Source organism: Pseudonaja textilis, chromosome 12 (genome assembly GCF_049901715.1).
Source record: "Pseudonaja textilis isolate UNSWEBS1 chromosome 12, rPseTex1.2, whole genome shotgun sequence".
NCBI lineage: Eukaryota > Metazoa > Chordata > Lepidosauria > Squamata > Elapidae > Pseudonaja > Pseudonaja textilis.
Genome location: NC_142001.1, coordinates 4677063 through 4700672, shown reverse-complemented (window position 1 = coordinate 4700672; position 23610 = coordinate 4677063). Strand labels below are relative to the sequence as shown.

General features: G+C 49.6%; 1 protein-coding gene across 2 annotated transcripts; it reads right to left on the bottom strand.

The window, feature by feature from the left end:
• Positions 1-3457: 3457 nt before the first annotated feature.
• LOC113437953 (ras-like protein family member 11A-like) lies at positions 3458-23004 on the bottom strand. 2 transcript variants are annotated; one of them, XM_026703160.2, is made up of 4 exons: positions 22601-22999; positions 14347-14403; positions 7371-7453; positions 3458-5806 (listed from the first exon to the last, which is right to left on the bottom strand). In XM_026703160.2, exons 1-4 carry the CDS (start codon positions 22740-22742, stop codon positions 5339-5341), a joined length of 750 nt encoding a protein of 249 aa, XP_026558945.1. In that variant the 5' UTR covers positions 22743-22999; the 3' UTR covers positions 3458-5338. The 2 variants fall into 2 exon arrangements, with proteins under 2 accessions (XP_026558945.1, XP_087797008.1); XM_087940882.1 differs by lacking the exon at positions 14347-14403 and having other exon boundaries at positions 22601-23004.
• Positions 23005-23610: the final 606 nt, after the last annotated feature.

Genomic DNA, 23610 nt, shown 5'->3' with positions numbered 1-23610 from the left:
TTGGATGAGAAGCGAAACGTCTTCAAGGAAAAACAAAGAAAGTCCAGTTGTCTTTTGAAAAAGCACCTGTGGGACAATCTGGAATCTTGTTTCTTTAACCAAGGTTCTGGCACGACTCTCAAAACATGACTGTATGCATGCCATGTGTCAGAAACTGGCTCCTCCATATTTGTAAGATTGTCCTGTATCAGGGGTCGCTAACCTTCTGGAACTCAGGGACCACCAAGCTCATAATTTTAAATCCTGTGGACAGGAGACCCTGGGAAAAACCCCAAAAAAAGTCTGCAGGAAAATTTTCCTACTGATCGATCGTTCTTTATTTGGGATCAAAGGATACCGTCTCCAGCTCCGTTCTCAGGGGGAGAGAGAGAGAGAGAGACTTTTGGCTTCATGCAAGGAAAGCAGCAGAAGCAGCAGAAGTCTTTCTTTCTCTCCCCCAAACTCTGCCAGAAATAAGTCTTTGCCGGTGCAGCCTCTTGCAGCAGGAGGCCTTGCAGGGTCCCAAAGACTCATTTCTGGCAGTGTTTGGGGGCGGGAGAAAGAAATACTTCTGCTGCTTTCCTTGCATGCAGCCAAAAGAAGCGGAAAGAAGCAGCCCTGTGGCTGGGCGAGGTGTGTGGGGCAAGTTTCCGCCCTTTCCCTCCTCCCTTCACTACCTCGTGTTGTTCACAATGCAAGAGACACAAGTCTTGTGTTCATGCGGGCCATGTGGGCGGCGCAGCCTTGTGTTCCCACACAGCCTGGAATAATTGCTTGGGGGGGGGGGACATTTCTCTGTGGACCACCCAAATTTTTCTTGTGGACCACCAGTGGTCTCCAGCCCACTGATTGGCGACCCCTACCCTATACAGTAGCTCTGGATTGGGCTGAGCAGTTGGTTACTCTACAGTACAAAAGTGTGAATACAGAAATGTGCATGGAGCTGATTTGGCAGTCAGACTTGGCAGTTGCCCACAAGGCTGGTTCCATGTCTCCGTTGGTGAAGAACTCTGAACCAGCCACGATGGGTTTCATGTCACGTGAAATGAGAAACATTAGGTCAAACACGGAGAACTTCTCATACAGGTGGTCCTTAACCTACGACCACAAAGGAACCCGACATTTCTGTTGATAAGCAAGACAGTTGTGAAGTGAGGTTTGCCCCATTTGATGGCTTCTCTTGCCACCTTCATTAAAGGAAAGATGGCAGTTCTTAAGTTAGTGACGCAGTTGCTAAGTGAACCATTGAACTTTGCTCGTCAGAAGATTGCAAAAGGGTCCCCAAACTTGGCAACTTGAACACTTGTGGACTTCAACTCCCAGAATTCCTCAGCCAGCAAGTTTGGGGACCCCTGCAAAAGGGGATTCCAGGACACCGCAACAGTCACAAATCAGTGGCCAAGCGCCTGAATTTTGATCACATGACCTTGGGGATGTTTCAACGGTCATAAGTGTGAAAAACAGTCATAAGTCACTTTTTTTCAATGCCATTGTAATTTCAGACAGTTGCTAAATGAACTGTTTTGAGTCAAGGACTTCCTGGTATCTCTTTCCTGCTACTTTCGAATCTTAGGCCCTCCGTTTCTACAACTGGAAAGAAAACAGCGACAATCCGTTTCTACTTGATGGTAGGGATGACTCCGCCCGTGGAAATGCCGTCTCGGATCTGTCGGCACTTCTAATCCCGTTGTTTTTGTAACAGGCCCGATGCAAAAAAGAGCAGCTCGGTTGCTCGATGGGCTCAGCCTGGCAGCTGATCTGGTGCAGTTCTCTGCCGCCAGCAGTGGCAGGAACAATGATCTCTCTGAAGTTTATAACTCAGGCACGTTTTCAAAAGACGCCTCTTGCTGGTCCGTATCCAGTCACTGAAGTTCAGGGTGGACGGACGAGTTGTCTGTCAAGCTCTCTCCAGCCCTTCCACTTGGTTTCTCCTGTTTGTACAAGACGCCATTGCTGATCCTGAGTAGTCTGCCTCAGTTTCCCAACCTCCTTTTTAAAAACAAGGCAGTTCCCTGGTAACTGGAATCCATTCCCCCATTACTCTCAGTTGATTCGCTGTTTCAGACATATCATCTTATTTAATTATTCCTATAGAAAGAATGTATTTCTATTCTCTAGTCCGGGGGTCCCCAAACTTGGCAACTTTTAAGACTTGCGGACTTCAACTCCCAGAATTCTGAGAGTTGAAGTCCACGAGTCTTAACGTTTGGAGACCTCTGCTCTAGTCTGAGGACATCAGGTTGGGTAAACCTGTTTAGAGTAATGGCTCAATTGTTGTTGCTCTTACAGATCTCCAAGCTCCCTACCAGTAGTGGCTATGATCGGCCCGTGATCCTGAAGTTACAGACACTCATATTTAACAGAGTTGGAAGAGATCCTTGGAGATCTTCTAGCCCGGGGTGTCAAACTTGATTTCATTGAGGGCCACATCAGGGTTGAGTTTGACCTTGGGGGGGTGGGGCAGGGTGGGCGTGGCCAGCTCAACATCACTTGTGTCAGGGGCGCCTGTCGTGGTCCAAGCGTTCTGCCAGTGAAAACGGGCTCCCAAGCTCCGTTTTCGGCTGCGATGGCCTCCTGCAATCCTCGGCCAGTGAAAACGGAGCTTGGGAAGGTCTCGCACAAGCTCCATTTTGACTGGCAGAGACATCGCTGGCCAGTCCTTTGCTGTTTCCGGGGTGTCCCTGCAGGCCAGATCTAAGCACCCTGCGGGGCAGATCCATCCCCCGGGACTTGAGTTGGCACCCCTGTTCTAGTCCAACCCTTTGTCACTTCAGACAAGTGGTTCTTCAAATTTCTTCTTAAAAACCTCCAGCGATGAAGCCCACCCGCAATTTCTGAAGGCAAATTGTTCCCCTGATGAATTGTTCTCGCTGTCAAGAAATTTCTCCTTAGTTCTAGGTTGCTTCTTCTCCTTGATTAGTTTCCATCCATTGCTTCTTCTCCTGCCACCTGGTGCTTTGGAGAATGGGTTGACTCCCTTTTCTTTGGGGCAGCCCCTCAGATGTTGGCTGTAAGGATACAAAAGGTTGTTCTGTCTTCTCTTCACCACAATTTGCCTCTATCATCGAAGTTGAAGCAAAGCTATGGGAATGCTGAGGATCAAAAGTGAGAAAGGGCTGATCATTACTCACTTAGGACTACTAAGGGCATACTTCATGCCCACAATCCAGCATGGAGAAGCATACATTAGTTCTGGTACTGGTAATAGCAATAGCCCTTAGACTTCTATACCAGGGGTCTCCAACCGTGGCAACTTTAAGACTTGTGGACTTCAATTCCCAGAGTTCCTCAGCCAGCTGGCTGAGGAACTCTGGGAGTTGAAGTCCACAAGTCTTAAAGTTGCCACGGTTGGAGACCCCTGTTCTATCCCGCTTTCACAGGGCTTTACAGCCTTCTCTAAGCAGTTTATAGAGTCAACCCAACAATCTGGGTCCTCATTTTACCAGCCTCGAAAAGGACGGCACTTATGAACACAATGGGGCCGGAAAATTCATTGTTAAATGGCATGGTTGTTAAGTGAGACATCACATGACTGCACCGAGTTTTATGACCTTTTGGATCACAGTTGTTAAACGAATCGCCACAGTCATTAAGTGAGACATTATGGGATTGTGATTTGCAACCTTCCCTGCTGGCTTCTCCAGTGGCTTTGCTTACGGGAAGCCGGCTGGGAAGGTTGCAAATGGTGACCCAGACGCTGCCACCATCATGAACGGGTGCCAAGCCCCAGAATCACCGTGCTGTGGCTGCGGGGACGGTTCTTAGGGCGAGACTGATCTTAAGCCATTTCAAACGGTCACTAAATGAACTGTCGTACATTGAGGACCACCTGTTCTTCTCATGGGCTCAAACCAGATTAACTCCCAGGTGAATTTCGTTTATTCCATGGATGAATAACAAAACTCCAGATGGTTTGTAACATTTATGAGATCAACTGTGATGATAAACAAGTCATTGATTTCAAGTGTTTGGATGGCCAGAGATCAGCTATGGATTAGTCCTCTGAAATAGCCATCGTGAAATACGGAAAAGGAAGGAATGGGCTTGTTTTTCTTCTACTCTTAAAAAGCTGTGCTGGTTCTTGGTATGGGGGGAAAAGGAAGGAAGGAAGGTGATAGAGAGGAGGAGGGAAGGAAGGAAAGAAGGGAAGGAAGGAAGGAAGGTGATAGAGAGGAGGAGGGAAGGAAGGAAGATGTCAGAGAGAAGGAAGGAAAGAAAGGAAGGACGGAAGGAAGGAGGAAGGAAGGTGATAGAGAGAGGAGGGAAGGAAGATGTCAGAGAGAAGGAAGGAAAGAAGGGAAGGAAGGAAGGTGATAGAGAGGAGGTGAGAAGGAAGGAAGATGTCAGAGAGAAGGAAGGAAAGAAAGGAAGGACGGAAGGAAGGAAGGAAGGAAGGAAGGAAGGAAGGAAGGAAGGAAGGATGGACGGAAGGAAGGAAGGAAGGAAGGAAGGAAGGTGATAGAGAGGAGAAGGGAAGGAAGGAAGATGTCAGAGAGAAGGAAAGAAAGAAGGGAAGGAAGGGAGGGAGGAAGGAAAGAAGGGAAGGAAGGAAGGTAATAGAGAGGAGGAGGGAAGGAAGGAAGATGTCAGAGAGAAGGAAGGAAAGAAGGGAGGAAGGGAAGGAAGAAGGGAGGAAGGAAGGAAGGAAGGAAGGAAGGAAGGAAGGAAGGAAGGAAGGAAGGAAGGAAGGAAGGAAGGAAAGGAGCTCGGGTTAGGGTTCTCTTCTACCCTTAAAAAGTTGTGCTGGTTCTTGATATGGTGGAAGAGGAAGGCAGAAAGATCATCTACAGCAGGAGCTGATTGTCCAATGGAGAGACCACCAACCATCTTTCCTCTTGTGCTACCAGTTTCATAACACATTCATACTGCATGTGTGGTTATATTTTCCCTTTAACTGTCATACACAAACATATATTTGGCACCTAAACCTTAGAGAAGATGGTTGTCTGACATACGGAGAAAGAACCAAGACGATGACTGAAGCCGCATTGGAGGGGGCAGGTAGAGGTATTCACCTGTTTGTCTCGTGCAGGTGAAGAAGCTGAAACCGATCCTGAGAATGAAGGTGCCCCGTTCCTTAGGGCCCTCTTGGGGATCATCTAATGCAGGGGTCCCCAAACGTGGCAACTTTAAGACTTGTGAACTACAATTCCCAGAATTCCCCAGCCAGCATGTTGCCAGGTTTGGAGACCCCGGTCTAGTGAAAGGGCTTAACTCCCCGAATTCCCGGCCGTCCTAGTCTCATTTCTGGAAAGGGGTTCTTTCACATGCACCCCAAAACAGCTGGCAAGCTGACCCTCACCAGGCCCCCATGGCTATTCCTGGCCCGCTATGGCCCAAAGGGACCCTTTAAAATTCATCAGAGCATCGTGGCGGTTTTGCCTTTGGAAGACAAGGCTTGCTTGAGCCTCCTTTTCAGTTCCTGCATGTTGGGCGATTTGGGGCGGATGAGGTGGAGGCCCCTCCGCTTCTCCCCGTTGCAGTTCCCAATGATCCGGCTCAGCTCCCGGCACAGCTGCTGGAAGGCCTCGTGGACACCTTCGCAGTTCTCCCGCGCAGAGACCTCCGAGTACGGGCAGCCCAGCTCGTTGGCTAGTTGATGGCCTTCCTTGGTGGACACCTGCCTGGCCCGGAGCAGGTCCCCTTTGTTGGCCATCAGCAGCAAGGGGATGTTGGCATTGGGGTGGATCTTGCGGATGTGCTGGTGCAGCGGGCGAATGACGCGGTAGCTCTCGTAGTCCGTGATGGAGTAGACGAAGACGAAGCCGTCGGCCCAGTAAATGGACCGGTTGATCTGCTCCTGGCAACAGATGGTGTCATTCTCGTCCTGCCACCAAAAACCAGGAGGAAAGAGCTAAGTGCCAGTCGACAAAAAAAAGTCAAAACCAGAGCTAGGCCAGAGGGTGTTGAAGGAGCCACTGGCTGAGTTACTAGAGGTAGTCCCTGACTTACAACATTTCTTCAAAGTTACAATGGCACTGAAAACTGTGACTGAAGACCGTTTTTCACACTTGGGATCCAGCATCCCAGTGATCACCTGATCAAAATTCGGACATTTGGCAACTCACATTTACAACAGTTGTAGCTGATCACATGATCCCCCTTTTGCAGCCTTCTGACAAGCAAAGTCAATGGGGAAGCCGGATTCGCTTAACAACCAGGTTACTAACTTATCAGTTGCAGTGATTCACTTAACAACTGTGGCAAGCAAGGTGTTCGGCCTCACTAGGCTTCCCCAGAAAGCACTAAGCCAACTCTTTTTTTAAGGGGTGGGATAGAACTGCTGCTAAGCATGAATTGATTTGTCTACTTGTTCCCAGCACACCAGGGCTGAAACTGGCTTACAAAACCCTTGCTTGGAAATGATTGTTTGGAACGGAGCTGAAAACAGCCCGACAGGTGAGACTTCCCGACCGAGGTCTCTTTTACAAAAGGAGAAGATGCCCGTTGGCTTACTCTACAAATCATGGCTCCAAATTTTTAAGACCAAGAAAGATGCATAAGGTAGAGGCTCACAAGCACATCCCACCAAGGCCTACCTCACACACACACACACACACACACACACACATCGAAATCAGCAATTAGGTCCATATCTCTACTACTGAAAATTAGCCTTGAGACTGAGCTGGTTGGAATTGGGTGGCCTAGAAATCTGGCATGTAAATCTACAAACAAATAAGTCCTTCATGGCGTGGGCACAAGCCAAGTTCACTTACAGGGTCAAGCCCTAACAGGGATCCTTCCTCCCCCCCCCCCACTTCTTCCCCTCTTTCCTTCCTTCCTTCTTTCCTCGTTTCCCCAACTGCGACGCACTGCCCGGATTTCAGGGCTGTCCACAGGATGCGCTCAGAGAAGCCCAGGTGAGGCTCCCATCGCTGCCCTCCCAGCTCTGCGCATCCTCAGGGGCTTCCCAGAGAACTTTTAACGGCACCTCTGCGGCTATTACAGCTGGTCCTCCACTTATGATCACACTTGGGCCCCGAATTAATGTGGCTAAGTGAGACATTTGTTAAGTGAGTCTTGTCCCATTTTACCCAAGTTGTTAAGTGAATCACTGCAGTTGTTAAATTAGTAACACGGTTGTTAAATGAATCTGGCTCCCCCCCCCGACTTTGCTTGTCAGAAGGTCATAAAAGAGGATTGTGTGATCTTAGGACACTGCAACCGTCATAAACATGAGTCAGTTGCCAAGCGCCTGAACGACTGTGGAGACGCTGCAACAGTCGTAAGTGTGAATAGCGGTCATAAGTCACTTTTTCAGTGCCATCATTTCGGTCACTAAACGAACTGTTGTAAGCCGAGGACTACCTGTATGTTGGCCACATCCTGTGGACACCTTGGCTGCCTTGGGTAAGAGATCAAAGGCTATTTGGAATTACGCTTTATACCTCCAGGGAAACGAACGGCGTGTCCTGGACTTGTAAGGAAATCTGCTCCCCATCGATGGTGAATTTCCTGGAGTATAAAGCGCCTAAAGAGGAAGAAGGAAAAGTGGGAAGATAATTAATAGATCAGGTAGAGCAGTGATGGCAAACCTTTTTGTTGGGGTGCGCCAAAAGCGCAAAATGCAATGTGCCCTGCCCACCCTGCGCAGGCATGCACAACACCCCCGCCCTGACTCTTACCTGCACTGCGCATGCGTGCGCCTCCCAGCTGATTTTTTCGGCCCCTCAGAGGCTCGAGGGAAGCCTCTGGAGCCTTTGGAGGCCAAAAAACTGGCCCATTTCGTCACTTCTGGTATTTCCAGAACTGCAGAGCCTCCAGGAGGGCGAAAATGGCCTCAAATGGGCCGAAAATCAGCTGTGAGGTGTGCGCATGCGCAGTGCAGGTATGTTTGGCAGGGGCTCGCGTGCCCACACAAATGTCTCTGCGTGCCACCATCACAGAGATACAACATGTATTTATTTGACTTTCCTCCAATTTTGCCCCAAACAGTCTGCTCACTTTTCTTGCTTCTAAGGCAAGAATGTTGAGAGCCAGGAAGCACGTAAGTTTAATGTAAGTCTAGTAAAGGCCTCAACGTACGACCGTAACCAAGCCCAAATGTTCCATTGCTAAGCAAGACAGTTGTGCCTTGCCCCCGTTTTATGACCTTCCTTGCCACAGTTGTTAAGTGAATCACTGCAATTGTTAAAGTGACCCTGGTCTCCCCGTTGACTTGACTTGACAGAAAGTTGCAAAAGGGGATGACGTGACCCCAGGACCATCACAAATACGAGTCTGATGCCAAGTGCCCGAATTTTGATCACCTGATCATGGAGATGCTGCAACAGTCATAAGTGTGAAATATGGTCATAAGTCACTTTTTTCTGTGCCATTGTAACTTTGGTCACTAATTGAATGGAAGTAGGTCAGCAAAGCTGGCTGGGGAATTCTGGGAGTTGAAGTACACAAGTCTTAAAGTGGCTAAGTTTGGAGACCCTTGCTATAAGTAACGGAGCCGGTTCTGACTGGTTCTGGAGAACCGGTAGCGGAAATTCTGAGTGGTTTGGAGAACCGGCCAATCCCACCTCTGACTGGCCCCACCCACATCTATTCTCTGCCTCACATTGAGTCCCAGCTGATCGGCTGGGTCTCCTTTGGTTGCCCTGCACAGGAGAACGGAGCTGGAAAGCAGGTCAGTGGGGTACGGAGAGAGTGGGGAATTTGCAGTAACCTTCCCCTGCCACTCCCACCAAGCCATGCCCACCAAACCACACCACGCCCACCAAGCCAAGCCACACCCACAGCTGATTGGCTGGGTCTTCTTTTGTTGCCCTGCACAGGAGAACGGAGCTGAAAAGCAGGTCAGTGGGGTAGGGAGGGAGTGGGGATTTTGCAGTAACCTTCCCCTGCCACACCCACCAAGCCATGCCCACCAAGCCACACCACACCCACCAAGCCAAGCCACACCCACCAAGCCAAGCCACACCCACAGCTGATTGGCTGGGTCTTCTTTGGTTGCCCTGCACAGGAGAACAGAGCTGGAAAGCAGGCTAGTGGGGTAGGGAGGGAAGGGGGATTTTGCAGTATCCTTCCCCTGCCACGCCCACCAAGCCACACCCACAGAACCGGTAGTAAAAAAATTTGAATCCCACCACTCGTTATACTACCAGTGATAGTAATTTTCTCTTCCCTCCCCGATATTTTCCTCCTAAACCCAATCTGAATCCACTTCCAGGGAATTTCAATCCATAATTCAGGTTCTGCCTTGAGGGCGAAGACCCCAACCTAACTCCAGCCACTGCACAGGAACACCTTCTAAACTTCTTTTTCATTTTTTTTTCCTTTTCACACTGGACCGATTCTTATTTTTAGCCGAAACCTCTTCCCGCCACACCAACCACAGCCTGATGGGCAGCCCGAGAGAGCTAAAAGTTGCTTTTTCCTCGCAAGAAGAGCCCAGGACTCAGATAGCTTGGCTCATTTCTCTGACCCTGCACAGGTTTTTCCCTTCTCCTGTTGCTAACAATAAAATACACCAAAGCAGAGGCTGGTGGGAGGGGTAGTTGAAGGATTACACTTCAGAAAGGGAAACTAGGCAAAAGGTTTTTAGAGAGTGTGATGAGCTGTTATGAAATAGGAAATAAGCCAGAGGGTAGAGAGACTTTTACCCAACGGCATTAAAAGTTCACTTCCAGTCTGATTTAGGGATCTGCCTGCAGGAATATGACATCCATTTAGCCCACTATATATAGCCATCCGTTTATCCCACACATTTGGTCTTTGCCCTCGGCTCCTTCGTCTAAGAATCACTCGGAATAGAATAGAGCTGAAAGGGACCTTGGAGATCTTCTAGCTCAACCCCCTCAATGGTATAACCCCCTTATACCATTCAAGATAGAATGAAGCATGCAGAGGTGGGATTCAGCCAGTTCTGGCCAGTCCTGGAGAACCGGTAGTGGAACTTTTGAGTAGTTCAGAGAGCCGGCCAATCCCACCTCTGAGTGGCCCCGCCAACCCCATCTCTTCTCTGCCTCCCATCGAGTCCCAGCTGATCGGCTGGGTCTCCTTTGGTTGTCCTGCACAGGAGAACGGAGCTGGAAAGCAGGTCAGTGGGGTGGGGAGGGAAGCGGGATTTTGCAGTATATCCTTCTCCTGTCATGCCCACCAAGCTATGCCCACTAAGCCACACCATGCCCACCAAGCCAAGCCACGTCCACCAAGCCACACCCACAGCTGATCGGCTGGGTCTCCTTTGGTTGTCCTGCACAGGAGAACGGAGCTGGAAAGCAGGTCAGTGGGGTGGGGAGGGAAGGGGGATTTTGCAGTAACCTTCCCCTGTCACGCCCACCAAGCCACACCCACCAAGCCACGCTCACAGAACTGGTAGTAAATTTTTTTGAATCCTACCACTGGAAGCCTGACTGGCTGGGGAATTCTGGGAATCCATGCATCTGAAAGTCACCAAGGCTGGGAAACACTGCTCTAAACTTATTAAAAACGAACTGAATTCTTTGCAAAACTGGCTTGTGCAAATTGCCTCTATTGTGGTTGGTTGAAAAAAAAACTCTGCTCACCTGGGTGGCCAAGAATGGGAGCAAATGCACCGAAATGTTTCCAGGGAGCCAGTGGAGCCAAATTTCCACTGTGTCCCAAATCCATGCCCAAAATACTCGCGATCATATCGCACAAGAGCCTCTGTGTGTACAACAACACACCCCCAGTCAAAAGTGCAGCTCGGCTAACCAACTTGGAGAGGTCACCTTCGGTGGTTCTGAGATCACATCGGCCAGCTCCTCTCGAAACCTGGGAGGTAATCCGCCTGGCCCCGGTGATTTGAACTTATTTAGAATGGACGTAGGAAGTCCTCCGCTTACAACCATTCATTTTGTGACTGGACAAACTTTACAACAGCACTGCCAAAAGTGACTTATGGCCGTTGAAGCATGCCCTATGGCAGAGGTCTCCAAACATGGCAACTTTAAGACTTGTGGACTTCAACTCCCAGAATTCTCCAGCCAGCATAGCTGAAGTCCACAAGTCTTAAAGTTGCCAACTTTTAGGGGGCCCTGCTGTAGGAGATGGCCAGGCTGCGCCCGAGGGAAGGGCCCTGTGCCCACAAGGGGGACAAGTTCAGCACACCTTGAATTCCTTATCTACCACCAAGTTGCCTTGACTGTTAGTAGCCCAGATTCTTGTAGAGAGCTTCAGCTAGCAATACATCTTGATACTCTGTTGAACTGCCTGGATCTCCCTGGTACTTGACAGACACGTTAGAAGAGAGAAAAATAGGGTTGGAAGGGATCTGAGAGGTCTTCTAGTCCAACCCTCGCTCAAGCAGGAGACTCTAACCCATTCTGGACAAAGAGCTGTCTAGTCCGGGGATCTCCAACCTTGGCAACTTTAAGCCTGACGGACTTCAACTCCCAGAATTCCCCAGCCAGCTTTGCTATGGTCACATGATCCTCTTTTGAGACCTTCTGACAATCAAAATCAATGGGAGAGGCCTGATTCACTTAACAACCATGTTACTAACTTAACAACTGCAGTGATTCTCTTAATAACTGTGGCAAGAGGGTTTGTGCTGGCTGGAGACTTCTGGGAGTTGAAGTCCCCAAGTCTCAAAGGGGCCAAGATTGGAGACCTCCGTCATAAGGGAATTCCTTGTTTTGCATCCATCCGGCCCCTCTTTCTGCTAATGTAAACAGCTGTCAGCCCCAGGAGACGGATGAGACGCAGAGCAGGACTTCTGCGAAGAGTAGAAACCTCAACAGGCACCAACAGGTCAGGCAGTCCGGAAATAAAAATAGGTTCTGTGGCAGCTGGCTTAGAAAGGCCTTCAGTGTGGTACTCCTCTGCATCAAACTAACCTCAAGGTAGTCCTCGACTTACAACCAGAAGGACCTGTCGCTAAGCAAGGCTGATCTTAAGTGAGCCATGCCTGATTTTACACTCTTCTTTTTTTTTTGCCACAGATGTTACACACAAGTCACTGCAGTTCCCTTGCAGGAAGCCAGCCGAGAAGGTCACAAACAGGGATCCGGTGGCCCCATGGAGGTGTCCATGAGCGCAGGCCATTTGCCAAGCACCTGAATCCTGATCATGTGGCCACGGTCAAGTGCTGGGAGGAGCATTTTCAGTACCACTGTAACATCAGGTGGTCTAAACCAGGGGTCTCCAACCTGGGCCCCTTTAAGCTTGGCGGACTTCAACTCCCAGAATCCCCCAGCCAGGATTCTGAGAGTTGAAGTCGCGCCAAGCTTAAAGGGGCCCAGTTGGAGACCCCTGGTCTAAACAAATGGTTATAAGAGGAGGACTATCTATACAGGTAGTCCTCCACTTACGGCCACAAGTTTTTATTGCAAAGTGAAACATTTGTTAAATGAATTTGGCCCCATTTTACGACCTTTTATGCAACGGTCGTTAACGGAATCACCACAGTTCTGAAGTCAGTAAACCCGGTTGTTAAGTGAATCTGGCTTCTCCATTGACTTTGCTTGTCAGAAGGTCGCAAAAGGGGATCCTGGGATACAGCAACCATCGTAAATACGACTCAGTGGCCCAGTATCGGATCCCGTGACCCCTGGGGATACTGCAATGGCATAAGAGTGAAAAAAATGGTCATAAGTCACTTTTTTTTCCAACGCCGATGTAACTTTGCAGAGTCCCTAAATGAATGTCAGGGCTGGCTGGAGAATTCTGGGAGTTGAAGTCCACAAGTCTTCAAGTGGCTGAGTTTGGGGACCCCTAGTATAGGGTTCTCCTGGCTTGAACAGGGGTTGGACTAGAGGACCTCCAAGGTCCCTTCCAACTCTAGGATAATATACTCTATCAGCTATGCTGGCTGGAGAATTCTGGGAGTTGAAGTCCACAAGTCTTCAAGTGGCTGAGTTTGGGGACCCCTAGTATAGGGTTCTCCTGGCTTGAACAGGGGCTGGACTAGAGGACCTCCAAGGTCCCTTCCAACCTTAGGATCATATACTCTGTCAGCTATGCTGGCTGGAGAATTCTGGGAGTTGAAGTCCACAAGTCTTCAAGTGGCTGAGTTTGGGGACCCCTAGTATAGGGTTCTCCTGGCTTGAACAGGGGTTGGACTAGAGGACCTCCAAGGTCCCTTCCAACTCTAGGATAATATACTCTATCAGCTATGCTGGCTGGAGAATTCTGGGAGTTGAAGTCCACAAGTCTTCAAGTGGCTGAGTTTGGGGACCCCTAGTATAGGGTTCTCCTGGCTTGAACAGGGGCTGGACTAGAGGACCTCCAAGGTCCCTTCCAACCTTAGGATCATATACTCTGTCAGCTATGCTGGCTGGAGAATTCTGGGAGTTGAAGTCCACAAGTCTTCAAGTGGCTGAGTTTGGGGACCCCTAGTATAGGGTTCTCCTGGCTTGAACAGGGGTTAGACTACAGGACCTCCAAGGTCCCTTCCAACCCTAGGATCATATACTCTGTCAGCTATGCTGGCTGGAGAATTCTGGGAGTTGAAGTCCACAAGTCTCCAAGTGGCCAAGTTCCCCTGCTTTAGAGTAAGCGTGAAATCAGAGTCACCTTTTTAAAGGTTTACATGGACGCCTGAACCAGAAGAAGGCCTCTCCCAGCCACAGCAGAGACACCCCTGTGTCTGTGTGAGCCGCGAAGCGCTTCTTCCTCCCAACCATCTCTGCGTGGTGCATCCCTACAGTATTTTCCAAATCAGTCTTAGGGATCTTCCTTCTCGCGTTGGATTGGCAAGCATCCCCAAGCAATTCCTTTGCTCTTAGCAAAGCTTCGTATTCCACTGTAAGAGGACCCAGCCGTTGCTTGCTGCACAGGAACACACACAGACTGGATCTGGGGTGATTCAGACGACAAAAGCCCCCCCCCTCAACTCAGAGGGCCCCCATCCTCCTCCCTTTCTGATAGCACTAGAAGCAGACAAAAGCCTCCCTTTGAAGCTGCTCTTTTGAAAAAAAGCCCTCAGCCCCATTCTTTGGCAGAAGACAAAAGCAGAAGAGAGGTGGCCTCTGTTTGTTCAGGGGATGCATGGCAGGACCCCTTTGATCCTTTCTTTTTAATTAAAACTGTGTCCGTCTCTGGGCTCCCACTCCACCGAGGCGATGCTGGCTTTAAAAAAGTACAACCTCTTTCCCTTTTGGGGGGGGGGGGCATAGGCTGCAAATCACAGAGCTTTGATTTAGGACCGTCCTTGCTAGGAGCGAGATTCGAAAGCGAGTGGGAGGACCTGAAAATGAGACATTTCTGAATCCATAAAAACAGACCCCCTCACACCCCTCCCAGCCTCCTCTGGGTTGACTCAGTTCTCCTCCTTGGATGCCGGGAGCTGCCCACCCACCCACGCACCCAACCTCTCGCCCTTCCAGGCTCTGGAGCCACAGAGACACAGCCCCCCACCACCACCCCGTTTGCTTTCATCAAACCCCACAAGGCAGCAGCCAGACGTACCCGTGTTGGCTTCGTAGTCTCCGATGAACCTCTTGGTGAGAAACCTCACGATGAGGGCTGCAAAACAAGAGAAAAGGCGGGAGGGTGTTTAATGGACCCAGGAATTGCCACGGCGGGGAAAGAGGGGCAATTAAACGCGCCCATTCACTGCCTCGCCACCCCATGAGTTTCATTATTAATGGGGTGGGGGCAAGGGGGGTTGGAAACCCCTCTTGCTGGCTGGCTCAGTAGATCAGGGGTCCCCAAACCTGGCCACTTGAAGACTTGTAGACTTCAACTCCCAGAATTCTCCATCCAACTTTGCTTTTTTTTACTTGGAAATTCTCCAGGCTAAATAACCTCGGTGCTCTTCATTGCACCCTTGAAAGACAGTTTGCCAGGCCTTGGGCTGAAGGTGGATGCAAGAAATTCACCTTTGTTTAACAAAAAGGGTTTTGCTGGGGCAAAGAGTCGGCTTAGTGCTTTTTGGGGAAGCCAAGGTCAGAACAGGGTCCCCAAACTTCGCTACTTTAAGACTTGTGGACTTCAACTCCCAGAATTCTCCAGCCAGCTTTAGTCCAAGGTTGAACCGTGGAGTCCTTGCTGCTCTTGGAGCTTGGGGGCCTTTTTTGGCATATGTTTCATGACCTAACTAGGTAACATCATCAGTACTTGAAGGGAGCGGGGTTTGTGGAGTGGAGGAGGAGATGAAGAACGCAGGAGGAGGAAGAGGAGGAACAAGGGGAAGACCGGAGGTCCTTGGTGCTCTCTGAAGTTGGCTGTTTTCTTGCAGATGTTTCATTACCCAAGTAGTAACTTCATCAGAGCACAGGACTCTGCACACTGTATTTTCAAAGGAATCTCCAATTAAAAGAAAAGATGCATAAAATAGTCCTCAAAAACCTTCAGAGTCATTTAAAAGCAGCATTTCCCACCTAGGGAGTCATACAATAATATAGAGAGGATATATCACCACTCGAAAATCAGAAAACACCCCACAAAAGGGAAAAAATGGAGGAGGAGGAGGAGGAGGAGGAGGAGGAGGAGGAGGAGAGACCTGCCCTCTTCTAGCCAGTGTGCACAGTTTTAGAATAGAATAGGATAGAATAGAATACAGTAGAGTAGAGCAGAACAGAATAGAAATAGAAATAGAATTCTTTATTGGCCAAGTGTGATTGGACAAACAAGGAATTTGTCTTGGTGCAAATGCTCTCAGTGTACATAAAAGAAAAGATACATTCGTCAAGAGTCAAGAATCATCAGGTGCAACACTTAATAATAGTCATAGGGTACAATAAGCAATCAAATCATACTAGGAGACAGTCCATATAGATAGTAAGGATACAAGCGACAAAGTTACATTGATACAGTCACAGGTGGGAGGAGATGGATGACAAGGAGTGATGAGAAGATTAATAGTGATAGTAGTGCAAACTTAGTAAATAGTTGGACAGTGTTGAGGGAATTATTTGTTTAGCAGAGTGATGGCATTCAGGGAAAAAAACTCTCCTTGTGTCTAGTTGTGCAGGGCTCTATAGCGTCGTTTTGAGGGAAGGAGTTCAAACACATCCGGGATGTGAGGGGTCTGTAGATATTTTCACAGTTTTGTATCTTGACAAAGATTGTTAGGAATCCCAGAGGGGGAGGCCTTTGATTTGGGGACCCAAGTAAGCTGTGCTCAGGTTGGGGAGAGATGGAGAATGTCTATTGACGTGGTCACTAGAAGTCGACACCGACTTCCCCATCCCCATCCCCTCCTCCTTCTTCCCCCTCCCCCTCCCTTTCTCCCCCTTTCCCCTCCCCCTGTCCTCCTTCCTCCCCTTCTCCATCCCCGTCCTCTCTTTCTCCTCCTCCTCCTCCCATCTCCTTCTCCTCTTTTCATCAAACTGAAGATCTCCCCAACATTTCGCCTCTGCCGGAAGTTTCCTTCCCATGAAGGGAGGCCATCGGCCTCTTGAGCCCCTTCTTGCCAAAGACCCTCAAGGAGGAAGATGCCTTCCGGATTTCAGCCGCGCCTCTCACACTGGCAGCCCCAGGAAGCCATCCGTTCCACATGACAGAGTGTCCGGGGGTGGGGGGGTGGGGGGGGGGAAGGGGGCCCACGGGATGTTATTGGAGGCCCGGCCAGGAGGCCTCCAGCCTTCGCTATAAATTTCCTATTGTGTTTTCACACTTTCAAAAGGCTCCCACTTTATTTATTTTTGCCTGGCTTTCTCGCATTCTTTCGCCAGGGAGGCTGGGAAAGGGTGACCCTTCACCACCGGTGTCACCCTTGTCACAACTCATTGTACTTCCTTGACTCAATGGAATTTCTTCCAGCAGAGGTTTTTTTTTTTTTTTTTCTTCCCTCCTCCTGCCCAGCTTATTCCTTGGAGGAAAGGATCCACGTGAGAACAAGGCGCTTTCTCCCGAGCGAAAGGCAAGCCCGAAAGAGATCAGCTCTGAGCTCCGGTTTCAGACCGCTCTTGGGTGGGTGGGTAGATGAAATCATCTGGTGGAGGCTGAGGCTACATGGGAAGATCCAGGCATGCATGCATGCAAAGCTTCGGAGACATGGTGTTCCCTTGACTTTCCTCGTGTGAAAGATTAGGACGTACCCTGGGAAGGAGAAGGAAGGAAGTAGGGGGCGGTTAACCCTTGTGCTCCCCACCAGTTTTCCCATGCAAACTGCTCCCAAGCAGAGATCTAGCTTGCCTGGATAAACATTCCTCAACCCTTGGCGCCTTTAAGATGAGTGGACTTCAAGTCCCAGAATCCCCCGGCCAGCCTGCTAGCCAAGGAATTCTGGGAATTGAAGTTCACCCATCTTAAAGTTGCTGCACACTGCACACACACACACACTGCTTTAGGTCTCCTGCCAGACTCTGAGATCAGAACCAAATTCCAAAAATAAACTGGCTGGGAAAATGGACTATTAAAAGGGACGGTAGCGGTTAAAAATCGGAGTGCATGGAAGGACCCCGTGACTTTGACGTTGTGACTTTGACGTTGTCACTTCTCTTCATCACATTCCCACATACACACATTAACCCTCATCTTTGGCAAATGAGAATGCATGAGCTACATCTAGTAAGATTTATCACCGTGATCTTGGTTACTGAATTTTGTTTCACCCAGATGACATTCCCAAAGTGTCCCAGAGGTCCTAGCAAGATGACCAGTCCTGAAGACCAACCAGGCCCGCCTCCAGCCTTGGATGTGATTTGGGGAAAGTTCATAGTTCACACCTAACAAAGGTAAATCCTGACATCTATGGAGATTCTCAGCCATCCACGTCACGGTTGTCCCAAAGCTACTTTTCCAAAAGGCAACTGAACTACCTTAGTTTTTATTTGAAAATGTTTTGCTTCTCATCCAAGAAGCTTCTCCAGTTTTAACTCAGTTAGAATTTCAGTTAGAACTGAATCAGCTTCCTGGATGAAAAGCAAAAACATTTTCAAAGGAAAAAAAAAGAAGGAAGTCCACTTGCCCCTTGGAAAAGCAATTTTGGGGTAAATTCTGGTGGTTGCTAAGAGAGGTGTCCTGTTTTAAGGAGGACTTTGAAAGCCTGTCCAACCCAGATCCAGGCTCCAAAAGAAGACTAAGAAGAAAGAGAAGAACAAGGCCAAGGCATTGCCCCCTCTGCAGGTAGCAGCACGTGGAGATCTCGTAATCCACTTGCTCACTCACTGATACGAAATCCAGCATGTCTTTTAAGATGACGTTAATGTCCATATTTGTGCTTTTTCTTCTGAAAGAGTCTATCATCCCTGTCCTCTTGGTCAAAGATATACAAGGCCCATTCCTCCAGGAAAACAATTTCAGAATTCTTCACAACGAGCTCCCACGCAGGTGAAATCTCTCCACTTCATGAAACAATCTGTGGGTGCCGAGACAGCTTTTCCCCAAATGCTCCTTGTAGTCACCACCTGTCCAAAGAAGTGGTTTGAGGAACCTTGTCCAAGTAGTTCTTCTCCTTTGGTGCCTGCTGGATTTTGCTGCCTTTCCCCAGTCCCTTGTCTTCCTTCAGCAGCAGATGTGTCCATCTTATCCTGCCCTAGGAGCCAACCCACAGCATGGAAGCTGGAAGTACATCCGGTGCCTCCTGATCGACTTCCAACAAAGGATTTTGCAAACATTCACCAGCTAAGATGCAGGGTTTCTGCACGCAGGGATCTCTTTCCTACTTCCAGAGACCCTTCCTTCACTTCTGGAGAACTCCCAAGAAGTCTGCGCTGATGGATGACAGGCATATTGGGTAGACCAGACAGTAAACACAGCCCGGGTAACCTAATCCTATTTTATTGTCAGGTTAAAGATTCTAGCAAGTCTGAAAGTTCAACTCTCCCACCGTCTCCTTTACAGCCTGAGAAACCAGGGCAGGTCTCTTCTGAATCTTTTTCCACCCGTTATCCTGCTGTGGGCTCTGCTGCCTCTTACCTGGCTGTTCCCTAGGCAGCATCGCTTCACCTTGTCTCCCAAGGTCTTTCCCACATACAACATCACTGGCTTAATGGTTGCCCCCAAATACTTAGACCAGTAACTTTCCCTCTCCCAGCCCAGCTTACCTTCCGGGGCTCCTATGGGGGCAATGGGAGGAGGGTGCCCTATTTATACCACCTTCAAGTTCCAGAACAAAGGCAAGAGAGAAACCTAACACAGCTAATCCATCCTCAGGCCCAAGACTTATGTTACTAACCAAGACAGCTGTTAAGTGAGTTTCTGCCATAGGCAGCCTGGCCAGGAGCTAAGCAGCTCAGCCATCCCATGGTAGAAGACAGAATAACAGAGTTGGAAGGGACCTTGGAGGTCTTCTAGTCCAACCCGCTGCTCAGACAGGACGCCCTTTATGACTTCAGACAAATGGCAGCCCAGTCTCGTCTTGAAAACCTCCAATGATGGAGCAGCCACAACTTCTGCAGGCAAGCCGTTCCGCTGGTTGATTGTTCTCACAGTTAGGAAAGTCCTCTTAGTTCCAGGTTGCTTCACTCCCTGATGAGTTTCCATCTATGGCTTCTTGTCTTCCCTTCAGGTGCTTTGGAGAACAGGTTGAACTGCCCTTCTTTGTGGCAGCCCTTCAAATTTTGGAAGGCTGCTCTCTTGTACTCCAGTCTTTCTCTTCCTTAGACTAAACATACGCAAGTTCCCACAACTCTTCATTGTTATGTTTTAGCCTCCTGGTCTCCTGGTCCTCTTTGTTGCTCTTCTCTGGACTCTATTTCTAGAGTCTCCCCTCTTTTTCCAACGAGTAGTTGGAAGGCCAGAGGATACACTGCCCATCCAAGAGTGATGCCAAGGAACCCTAGAAGACTTCCACGTGCCTGCCAGTCAAAACAGACTGACTCACCAATTTGGACAGATTCTCCTCCACTCAAAAGTCTGCCTCCTTCCAATTGCTTTTAGTTTGGAACAATGTACAAATATGTCGAGGGAGAGAGGGGTGTTTTTTGGTGGTGGTGGTGGGAAACATTGTCGGTGCTTGTTTTTCCCCAAGCAAGAATGACTGTTTCTTTCACACAGAACCAGGGCAGACGGTTTCCTCCAAAAATGAAAGCCTTTGAAGCATTCTTTTCAGGAATGGAAGAGTTTTTGTACAGTATATTTTTCTCCCGGTTGTTTAGGAGCTTGCAACCATTAGGAAACATTTATTTAAAAAAAAAAAAATGCAGGTAGTCTTCAACTTACAACCATAAGTTTAGCAACTGAAACAGCACTGAAAAAGGTGACTTATGGCCAGATCCTCCCATTTATGACCACCGCAGCATCCCTAGGGTCACATGATCAAAATTCAAGTGCTTGGCGACCTGCATATATTTATGAGGTTTGCAGTGTTCTGGGGTTACGCGAGGACACCTGCAACCTTCCCACAAAAAGTCAATGCTTAACGATTGTGAGATTTGCTCAACAGCTGCAGGGCAAAAGTTGAACCAAAGTTCCTAATATTGGGCATGATTCGCTTGCTTAGCAATGGAAATTCTGGCCCCGATTCCGGTCACAGATTTGTAACCCAAGTTTTAATGCTGATAATTCTCAGCTTATAAGAGTTCCTTCAGGGGTCGTTCGAAGTTCCAATGGCCCTGAAAAAGGGAACCAGGGCCAGTTTTCACACTTACGACCGTTGCCACATCCCTAGGGTTACGTGACCAAAATGCAGACGCTTGGCAACTGAATCGTATTTGTGACAGTTGTAGAGTGATCCCCTTTTGGGACCTTCGGACCAGCAAAGTCCATGGGGAAGCCAGATTCACAACCGTGTTACTAATTTAACCCCTGCAGTGATTCACTTAACAATGGTGGCAAGAACAGTTGTAAAATGGGGAAACATTAACAACCCTCTTGCTTAGCAACAAAAATTTTGAGCTCAATTGTGTTCATAAGTTGAGGTTTACCTGTATGGGTCTGGAGGAAAAGAGGCAAAGTGAGCAGGCTCTGAATTTGGGAGGGTTGTTTCTATGAATTATTTTTGCTGCTTTTCACCTCAATATGTGCTGCTTTGAGCTGGGTTACTCTGGTGACCCACAAACTGACCGATAAAACAAATAAGATGCAACATTACAATGCTTGCCCGCCAACCAATGACCAATCGGACAGGTCTAGTCTAGTGGGAAGAGGGACTGTGGAAGGTGTGATGGTAGTGATCCAATATTTGAGGGGCTCCTACAAAGGCAAAGGCATCAACCTATTTTCCAAAGCACCAGAAAGCACGACGAGAAACAGTGGATGGAAACTAACCAAGGAGAGAAGCAACCTGGAACAAAGAAGAAATTCCCCAGCTTGCCTCGAGAAGTTGTGGGTGCTCCAACACTGGAGGCTTTTAAGAAGAGACTGGACAACCATTTACCTGACATGGTCTATAGCAGAGGTCTCCAAACCTTGGCACCTTTAAGCCCAGGCGACTTCAATTCCCAGAATTCTAGGAGTTGAGGTCCCCCAGGCTTAAAGGTGCCAAGGTTGGAGACCCCCGGTATATAGAGTCTCTGGCTCAAGCAGGGGGTTGGACTAGAAGACCTCCAAGGTCCCTTCTAACTCTCTTATTCTACGAGAAGGATCACTCAGGTCTCACCACCGTCTGACTAGCTAATCGAGGCTCCCTTGCAGCTTCAGCCTGAGGTCAATCCGGCGGTACCAACAGAAGTTTTGGGCTCAGTTGTGGTTGGGAGTCAAGGACCACCTGTAACTGTTATGGTTTTGCATTCGTGCTTTATTTTGCTTCTGGTACTGATCAAGATCAAGAGAAGCACTACTACCATTCTATAAAGCCTTAGTAAGACCACACCTAGAGTAACTGCATCCAGTTTTGCTCACCAGACTATAAAAAAAGAGGCTGAGACTCCAGAAAAAGTACAGAGAAAAACAACCAGGATGATTAGGGGACTGGAAGCTAAAACATACGATGAACGGTTGCAGGAACTGGGCTTGGCTAGTCTAGTAAAGAGAAGGACCAGGGGAGACAGGATACCAGTCTTCCAATATTTGAGGGTGGGGGGTTGGACTGGATGATCTACAAGGTCCCTTCCAACTCTGTTAATCTGACTTTAATCTGATTTTGATGAACAAAAGGACCAGGGGGAGGTATGATAGCGGTCTTCCAATATCTGAGGGGCTGCCCCAGAGAGGAGGAAGCGGGTCAAGCTATTCTCCAAGGCACCCAAAGGCCAGACAAGGAATAATGGGTGGAAACTGAACAAGGAGAGATTCAACTTGGAAATAAGGAGAAACTTTCTGACAGTGAGAACAATCCACCAACGGGACAAAAGTTGTGGGAGCTTCATCCCTGGAAGCTTTCAAGAAGAGACCAGACTGCCATCGCTCAGGAATGGGGCAGGGTCTCCTGCTTGGGCGGGGTATGTGTGTTGGACTAGATGACCTACAAGGTCCCTTCCGACTCTGTTAATCTGTTGGCATCTCAGTCGTGGCTGATTGTCCACCCTGCCGATTTGTCAATGACCAATGGTGGACAATGGAGCTTCTGGGAGACCCCAGCGGTGCCTTTTCCAAAAACGCCTCCGGTCCCGGCGCCTGCTTGCCCTCCTGCCTTTTCTCCCGCTAGCCCCCCCCCCCGACCCCCCGACCCAAGATCTGCCTTCTTTCCCTGGAAAGGGGGAAGAAAACATCTGGTGAACTTCGGTGTTCCTCAAAACAAGCCGAGCTCAGCGCCGGAACCGCCCCGTTCAGTCAAAGATTAACCGAGAACCGGCTGGAGGCGCAGCCGGTCAGCAGGAGGAGGAAGAGGAGGAGGAGGGCGGGGGGGAAGGGCACCCCTCCCCGTTCTTGGGGGGCTCCCCTGGGCACTTACCGGTCTTCCCCACGCCGCTGCCCCCCAGGACCACCAGCTTGATGACTTTGTTGGGCGCGCACTCCAGGAGCGGGTATTCCGGGATGGGCACCAGGAGGAAACTCATGGAGGGCTGCTGGGACATAGTCGCCCGGTCGGGCATGCCCCGAGGAAGGCCCGCGGGGGGCTCGGAGGGGTCCCGGGAAAGGGCGCAGCAGCCTCAGGGGGCAGCTCCGGCCTTCCCTGCATGCTCAGCCCCGCGGCATGGCCGGAGGAGCCCCAGGCCGGGCAGCCCCTTCCCCGAAAAAAGCCCCGCGCCAGCCAGGCAAAGTTTGCAGCGCTGCAAGCCTCTCCGGGGAAAGAAAAAAAAAGCTGACTCCGGCGCTCGGCAGCCAATCAAAGGGGCCCGGCCGGCATTCCAGCGGGTGGGCAGACGGAGCGGGCTCCGGCTCTCTGCTCGCCTCCCGCCCCCGCCCACCCTGCCCCGGCCTCCCCCCCCCCCGCCCGGCCCGGCCCGGCTCGGCTCGGCTCCGCAGCTCCCGGCTTTGCGGCGTCAGCGCCGCCGCCTTGGATTTCGAGCGTTTGCAATTAAAAGCGTTGGTAGGGGACTTGGGGGTCATCTAGTCCAACCCTCCGCCCAAGCAGGAGAGCCTACCGCAGGGATCGTCAAACATGGCAACTTTTTAAGGCTTGGGGACTTCAACTGCCAGAAGTCTTAAAGTTGCCAAGTTTGGGGGTCCCTGCTATAGAAGGAGATGCTAGTTCTCTCTCTCTCTCTCTCTCTCTCTCTCTCACACACACACACACACACACACTCACTATCTAACTATATCTCTATATCTATCAAAAACACTCTGTCTGGAGGCTCTTTTTCCAACAAGCGCAGCCAAGAGCTTCATAGAAAAGATGGACTCTGGGACAGGTGAAGTGGGAATTCCCTTGCAGGTGTCTGGAGAGGAACCTTCTCCAAGCTTCAGGGATAGCAAAGCAACAAAAACCAGCTTCAAAGGGAACAGGTGGCCCAAGCAGAT

Bases quoted from the DNA above. Each gene is read 5' to 3' on its own strand.
- LOC113437953 (XM_026703160.2), bottom strand. From the start codon at position 22,742: ATGCCCGACCGGGCGACTATGTCCCAGCAGCCCTCCATGAGTTTCCTC. The intron at 7,454-14,346 runs GTACGTCTGGCT...CTTCCTCTTTAG, and splicing joins AGACTACGAAGCCAACACGG to GCGCTTTATACTCCAGGAAA. The intron at 5,807-7,370 runs GTATAAAGCGTA...TTTTGGTGGCAG, and splicing joins CGCCGTTCGTTTCCCTGGAG to GACGAGAATGACACCATCTG.